Source organism: Olea europaea, chromosome 1 (assembly GCF_002742605.1).
Source record: "Olea europaea var. sylvestris chromosome 1, O_europaea_v1, whole genome shotgun sequence".
NCBI lineage: Eukaryota > Viridiplantae > Streptophyta > Magnoliopsida > Lamiales > Oleaceae > Olea > Olea europaea.
This window is the reverse complement of record NC_036237.1, coordinates 31,318,357-31,326,099: the sequence shown is the minus strand read 5'-3', so window position 1 is coordinate 31,326,099 and position 7,743 is coordinate 31,318,357. Positions and strand designations below refer to the sequence as shown.

The window sequence follows — 7,743 nt, the reverse complement described above, 5'->3', positions numbered from 1 at the left end:
CACGAAGGAAGCTGCTAGAATGAAAACAGGAGGAGGCAGAAACCCTAGAGACATTTTTCGTTTTTATATGAAAGAGGCTCAAAGATTCAATCCAACGGCCCTTATTTTGCCACGCGTCGAAGATCCAGCAAAGTTGTTATTTGAAACTTAAAAAACGCGTTTTGTTAACTCGTTTTTCTCCTTTCCAGATTCTTCTACTTATTGGGTCATTTATCCGGGTCTTGGGCTAGGCCTTCAACTTGGGCTTTACAAAAACAACAACCCAAATTCTACATTCTCAATTCTTATAGGCCATTTGGGCGGTTGTGGTGGGATGAGACTGTCCCAACTGTGGTTACTAGGGCTGAACCTGATAACCAGGTAAACTCTCTCTTTGGCATTTAAATATATAGCTTAAAATATTCAAATTTGCAGGTTTTCCATTGTATAACTTCACAACATAAACTTTTGTGGTTTAGACGATTGTATTCCTTGTTCAAGATAGAGTTCTTACAATTTGTGAAAATGCTCGTTTACAAGGTTTTCCATATTATTATAAACTTCTTGGCCCTATAAAAGAAAGGTATCTGCCTAGTAAATTTTTATTAGCAACAATTGATCTCCATTTTTAAATTTTCTCCTACCTTTTATTCATTATTTATTCTTTTCCTTTTTCAAACACTTGTTAGATACATTCAAGTTGGGAATGCAGTTGGTATACCCGTAGCTCGAGCATTAGGGTATTCTTTGGCATTGGCACTGAAAGGATTATCAGGAGATGAACCTTTATTCGCCCTTCTTGAGGATTTCCCAAAGATTGCTGATGCTACTTCTCCAGAGGTTTATTTGTGACCATTATGATTATTTATTGAAGTCAATTAGTTATGCCTCAATTCTTTGGCAAACTCAATCAATTGTAGCTTTAAGTGTTTTGATAAGTGTATTTTATACATTTATTCAAAACTTTAAAACAAAGGTATTTAGTTGCTTCTCGGATGAATTATGGTTTAAATTATTGCATTTTGTGCTGAACAGGTAAAATTCAATGACGGTATAAGAAATTGAAGGAAGAAGCAAAAGTGGGCAAAATTGTAAGAGATCCAAAGTTTGGGGACTAAAGTGAAAATATTCAAAAGTTGTGTCGAACTTCACGATGAAGACCTGAGAGCACTAGGAGTCAATTGGATGAAGAAATATGTCAAATGGATCAAATTTAGGTAAAATATGATCACAAATCAATTTCCAACCGAAAAGTTATGCTCCGAAATTTCATCCTCACATTGAGACTCATTTTTGACAGAGCAAACGATCGAATTGGAGAATTACGTCTGAAGCAAAGTTGTAGCCCTTTGAGTTAGCCAATGCATCTTGAATTGCCTCAATTGGATAGCGGGAGAAAAAGTTATAATAAAAATACTGAAAGAAGCTCAGCAGAAAATTTTCACCCGAAGGTGGTGCCATGGCGCTGCTTGGGTGCGTCTAGGGCGAGTTTTTGGCTCGTTTTGAAATCCATAAAAATCCTACTTTCTACACACACGAGGAGGTACTTATAAATACAAATTTCTCACACTTTTGAAGGGGATTCACACATCGGGAGGCAAGAGAACACAATTCGAAAATCAAAAGAAATATTCAATAGGAGAAAGACAACAATTCAAGGGTTGGAAATCAGGATTTGGAACGAGAAGAAGAACTTGGTGCAAGATTCATCCACTTCCCCACATCTAAATTGAAAACCTGATGATGAACTCTACTATTTTTATTTGCTTTTCTTTCTCTATTATAAATAGTTAAATCTTGTTAGGACAAATAATGTAACTTATTTGGGACCCTTTACATATTTTATTTAAGATTTTTGGTCTTTATTGTTCCAATGTGTTGATTTTACTATAGATTGAATGTATTAAATTACTTGATCAATAATTTGATGATTTTGTGAATTCTTTACGAATAGAGATATGAGTTTAGAATTTTGACCATGTACTAAAATCTAGTAATTGGTATAAAGAGTAGAGATACCTACACTAATTATTGCAGTCATAATTGAATTCCTAGGACAAAGAACTCGTTTAACAAAGCTTGATTCACATATAGATATGTAATTGAATTAATTAAATAGATTCAATGATAATTCAAAATGGGTAAATTGAATACAATGGGAGAATTCGATCGAACACTACATGAGATATAAATCTTAAATTAAGATTTAAAAGTGATCAGTAGGTGAAATATTTAGCCATAATATTTATTAATTATTTAATCTCTAAACCACCCTTGTGTGCATCCATATACTTTCAAATAATTCTATCAAAAATCACAATATTTAATTCTTTATTTGTTTTTTTATCAAATTAAAGTTAGAAATAATTAAACCTATTATTAAATAGTAGTCCTTGTAGGAACGATATTCGGACTCTTAGGTCCACTTTACTACTAGCTACGATCCATATACTTGTGAGATACAAAATCGACAACAAGTTCTTTTATGTAATATTAGAATTATAAATTGTAATCAGGCAAATATTAACTGATTTTAATGTTTAATCTATTTGATCATTTCTAATAGGGAAAATTCCGTATCTTAATTTCTGAGTAAGAGTTCAACTTGTGACGCAAAATTATTCGGAATATCTTTTAATGATGCAAGGTGGAATATTATTTGGAAATGAGAATATTACATGTGGGGGGTAACGAATAATAATAAAGAAGGTGGAATATCATTTGGAAATGGACCATCATTAATGTTACCTACTCCTATTGCTTTCTTTGAAAAATCTGAAGCTTGACGCGATAGTGATTGAAAATTTGAAATGGATTCATGAGATAGTAGTCGAGTCCACGGACGTAAAATCATCTGGACAAAAGGAACTGATCCTTTACTCTCGACGGTACACATAAAGGGGAAAAAAATAAAAAAATAAAAAATCTGCAGTCAAATATGGCTGTTTCTGAATATAATTATTCATTTGGACTCCAGCAAGAATCCAAAGCGATATATTCCACAAAGTGAAGTGTCATGTACACTTTAGCCCATCTCTTGGACTAATGGTGAAGAAACTCTGTATAACGCGTGTGTATTGATGGCCCTAACAATCAAATATCTCCATCCTAAAATTGAAGACTTGTTTATCGAATTTATAAGGACATTGATCATTCTACCTTACAAGAAGGGGGCAAAGTTAAGGCTGCGGTTGGTTTAATTTTTTGTTTTTCATTTTTGGTTTCAAAATATTTTTTAATTTTCTTCGAAAACGCTGCATTTTGGGTATTTTTCGCATTTTGGCCATTTATAATTGAAAACGCTCAAAATAATAAAAATTATTTTGCGTTTTCAGTTATAAATTTTACCTCGATTTCGAAAACGCATTTTCGAAAACTACGAACCAAACTCCTTTTCCGCATTTTCGAAAATGGAAAACGACCCGAAAACGTCAAAGCAACTGCAGCCTTAAGTTTTTAGCTTGTTTGGGCACTAGGGTTGTTGACGTGTGTCACAGCACAAATGGTGCTATTTGACCTACACTATTTAAAGCAGTCAACAACGTAGTGATATCTTGTGGAAAAATTGAGAACTAATTATTTTATTTAAAAACTTTTTTAAGAGAATATAAACACAATCAATTTTGTGTTAATTGTATATAAAATATGTGCGTGCTTGGTGTTGATTTTTCTCCCAAAAAAATCAATTCTCAAAAATTACTATCGAACAAGTCCTATGCAAATGGGACTAAAGATTTCAGATTAAGCTTAATATTTAGCTATGTTTATGAACACTCAAACCACTTTTTCCATAATTTCGTAGTGTAATAATTAGGCTACAATATAATGAAAAGTCCATTTTTGGCTTTCATTTTCAATTTTTTTTCCTCAAACTCATTTATAACTATACATTTCATAACACCACGACTTTTCAACCACAAATTTCATGTATTTTTTTCATCAAAATTTACTAAAAAAAAATCGATTTTAAAACAAAAAGGGGCTGATATTATTTTGAAGTTAACTATCATATATAACCATTTGTTTGATAGTGATTTTTTTTTTAAATCAATTTTATGAAAAGTAATTTTTTATAGCATGCGTGAAAAGTTATTTTATTGAGAGGGTGTATAATAAAAACTAAAACGGTTAGCAAAATTATAAAATTTAAGAGGATATTTGGTGGAGATTAAAATTAAAATTTTCAGTAAATTATGATTGAAGTTTTCGAAATGTGTAGTTCAAAAACTATGCAAATCTTGAAAGATATGATTAATATTGATTATTAAACTTTAACTTTAATTTAAATTAAAAATCAGATTTTAATCCAAATTAAACAAGCCCTAAATTTATCTAGATCCCAAACAGCAGCATCTATGAGATGATGCAGCCAAGTTACACTGATTCAATACTAAAAATAACCAACGCATAATTATTAAAAGCTAGCAAGAAATTACAACATGTTCCACCCAGCTCAAAAGTCACTTTTTCTAGCTTTTTGCACAAAAAAGGCAGACTAAGAATCAATAATGAAGCACATAGACATTATACTCAACGGTAGCATCTCCAGTCTTGGGATCAAACGTATGAGTTCTTGCCTCAACATAGCCGCGAGCAAATCGGAAAAGCCCACTTCCTCCGATCACTGGCATCTCCCTCACTTTATTGAAAACTGCATTCCTCCCCATTACTGTAATCGTACTTCCATTATATTTCCCCTCATCAAATACAAAATTCATTGTCATCAAGAAACATAATTCTTCTTGCGAAGCCGAAGCGTAAAACCCTTGTGCTCTTCCAACCAATTTGGACTTCAATTCAGGGCCTACTGTTAGTGGATTGTCAATCATACTTACCATGCCGAAACTACTGGATGCTGAAACATTGGAAGGTGGGTAAATGATTCGGATTGAAGTGGGTTTTTGCCCACCTAAAATATCGTGCCAATAAACTCGGAAATGGGTGAGTTTTTCCTTGCGAAATCCGAGCACCTTAGCATCAACTTCTGCAGGAAAATCATCCTCCAGTTTGCCGGAGAGGGAAGAAAACAGAAGGGAGATAATTGAGATATAGAAAAGTGCAGCCATGGAATTGGGCAGTGCTTTGTGTTGATTCTCTCTTATTGCACTTCTATATATAGAGAATTTTACACTTCCAAATAAAAAAATTACACCACTGGATCCCAAACTATTTTTTAAACAATTAAACTACTTGTACACCATGATTTACTGTCCTCTCACATGATGAGGGGGTTCCAATGAATTTTTTAATTGTGGGTCCCCTCATTGTGAGGGGAGGGGGGAGGTAATGGTGTACAATAGCCAAGCACGGTTGTTTTTTAAGAACTTCATTCTCGCCTTTTAATTTTGTAGCTTCATTGACCTCTTTCGCCACCCATTGGTCCATATATGGTCTCTTCCATCATTTTGATAATTAAAATATCAAAGATCGTGAAGCATTTATCACATTTCTATGTAATATGTATAGAATGACTTACGAGTAATCTTCTTATAGCACGAATGAATATAAGATATTTTTATTGTTTCGAACTCCTTTAGTGAGCAAAAATCAGGCTATGAACACTTCAAAATGATATTAAAAATGTAATATTTCGATTTCATTTGACATCTCGTAATGAGTGCACCAAAGTAGGTTGTAAAGGGATTAAAATAATTATTTAAAAAAAACAAAAGGCAAAAATTTGTGGGGTCATTTGACCCCACATGGTCCATGTGGGTCAGCCCCTATAAGGACTCCTCATATTCCTAAATGCTTCAACTAGAATGCTTCATAATTCTTGCACTTGACTTATCACTGTTTTGGAGTCTACTATTTTGTAATCCAAGAACTTGCCGACAATAAACTTCTTTGCTTGGACATCCTCAATCTTGTAATTCTTCTCCAATGAATAACATACATCCTTTGCTGAGTCCTTCAAACTATACACTTCATATGGTGCAATGTTCAATCCATTTATGATATTTTTGCATAAGAAGTCAGGGTGCTTCCATGCATCCAAAACAATAATCAATTCACAATTATTTTCTCATTCTTGTATCGTTGGTGTCGTCTCTTTCAAAAACTTTGCTAAGTTTAGAGCGATAAGATAAGACATCTTTTGTTGCCATATCTTGAAATTCATGCCTCCAAACTTTTTCGATTTTTTCCTATGTGAGATCGCAGTATTTTGAAGTGGCACAACCAAAGGCGGAACCACATTATTCGTTCCATTGGTTGTTTGACTTGAAGTAGCCTCAACGGTATTCATTTCTATTACACAAATAGAAGTTCAACGCAACAACAATAAGAAGGGAATAGCACGTAAAGCTTATTTCAAAGATGAAGATCATGGATTTGTATCCACAAAACAACCATAGATAGGGTTTTGTCTTAAGATTGTTGTGCCAAAATAAGGTGGTGAAAGGGTTGTTTAGCAATGAACAAACCAAGACGAAGTTTAAAAGTTTAAATCACAAGAGTGTAATTAAACTTTATGGAAGTAGAAAACAAGAAGAAAAAAGAAAGTAAAATGAAGGTGGAAAACGATCAGAGGCAAGTATTTACACTTTCTCCGCAACGGTGTTAACGATTTCACATCACTTATCTCCCAAAATACAACAGATTCAACTTTGATAGAAGCACTTCAAACTACAAACACAAGCGAACTCGAACAGAATTTATCCTATCTATAAGGAAAAAGATATGGAATGACTTTTGGAGAGTTTTTATAAGAAAATTTATGCAATGCTCAATGCAAAAGAGATATAGGATTCATTATAGACGTCCAAAGGATCCTATTTATGGAGGATGAGGGATTGTAGGTGAAGTGACGCGCATCAAACCTCGCAAGTTTATGAAAGAAAGCATAAATTGTTGTCGCTAGCCTGTCCCTGGCCTCTCAGTCGAGCGCCAGTGTCAAAACATTAATAGAAACTTTTTGCCAGCCTTTCGCGAGCTTGTCGTTCGAGTGATAGGCGAGTGATGGAATTGGGCACAAATCTAGGCTACTTTTCCTCTAATTTTCTTCCAATTTTGGACCACAATATCTCATTCAACGGAATTAGTTTTGATATTCCAAATATACCACGATGATCTACTCGATGAGTAGAACAAGTTAGTCTATTTACGTTTGTAATTTGATTATATGATTAAATCTGAATATTTGGTCGAAGTTGATACGAAATCACTTTTTCCACTTCTATATTTAACCAAATTTTCTCAGTTTTAAACTAATTTCTAACAAATTCCATATCTCAATTTTAATTTCTGAGTACGAGTTCAACTTGTGATGCAAAATTATTGAAATATCTTGATCTTAATCTATTAGGGTGCGTTTGATTGTCAATATTTTTTATGGAAATGTGTTTTTTCCATTAAAATCTCTACTTTTATGCTATTTGATTGACATTTTTTTCCTGGAAAATATTTTTTTACTTTCGGTCACGTGACCATATTTTCCTCAAAATCAAGGAAAAAAATTCTTTAGAGGGAGTATGATTTTATTTTCCGGAGAATCCACTCTCTTATCCATCCCTTCTCTTTTATCTACCCACCAATAAAAATTGACAAATATAATATTTTTTGGGTTAAAAACTCAATCAATCAAACACATTTAATTAATAATTTTCATACAAATAAGTTTTAAACAATTGAATTGCCTATAATTTATTTTCTTTCCATGCAAATCTCATCTTTGCAATCAAATACATCCTTAATTTTACAATGTCGTTGGACGTGAGAATATTATTATTTTTTTGTTCGTGGGGGGGGGGGGGGGGGGGAAAG

The 7,743-nt window shown here is 33.2% G+C and overlaps 1 protein-coding gene and 1 pseudogene across 1 annotated transcript; one reads left to right on the top strand and one right to left on the bottom strand.

Annotated features, from left to right (window-relative positions):
• The window catches only part of LOC111407379, a 39,908-nt pseudogene extending 38,864 nt beyond the window's left edge, over positions 1-1,044 (top strand).
• Positions 1,045-4,290: 3,246 nt separating this feature from the next.
• Positions 4,291-5,106, bottom strand: LOC111401164 (dirigent protein 22-like). Its single transcript, XM_023028777.1, has one exon. The coding sequence runs from the start codon at positions 5,043-5,045 to the stop codon at positions 4,482-4,484; it is 564 nt and encodes a 187-aa protein (XP_022884545.1). The 5' UTR covers positions 5,046-5,106; the 3' UTR covers positions 4,291-4,481.
• Between the last annotated feature and the right edge of the window lie 2,637 nt (positions 5,107-7,743).

Bases quoted from the DNA above. Each gene is read 5' to 3' on its own strand.
- LOC111401164 (XM_023028777.1), bottom strand. From the start codon at position 5,045: ATGGCTGCACTTTTCTATATCTCAATTATCTCCCTTCTGTTTTCTTCC.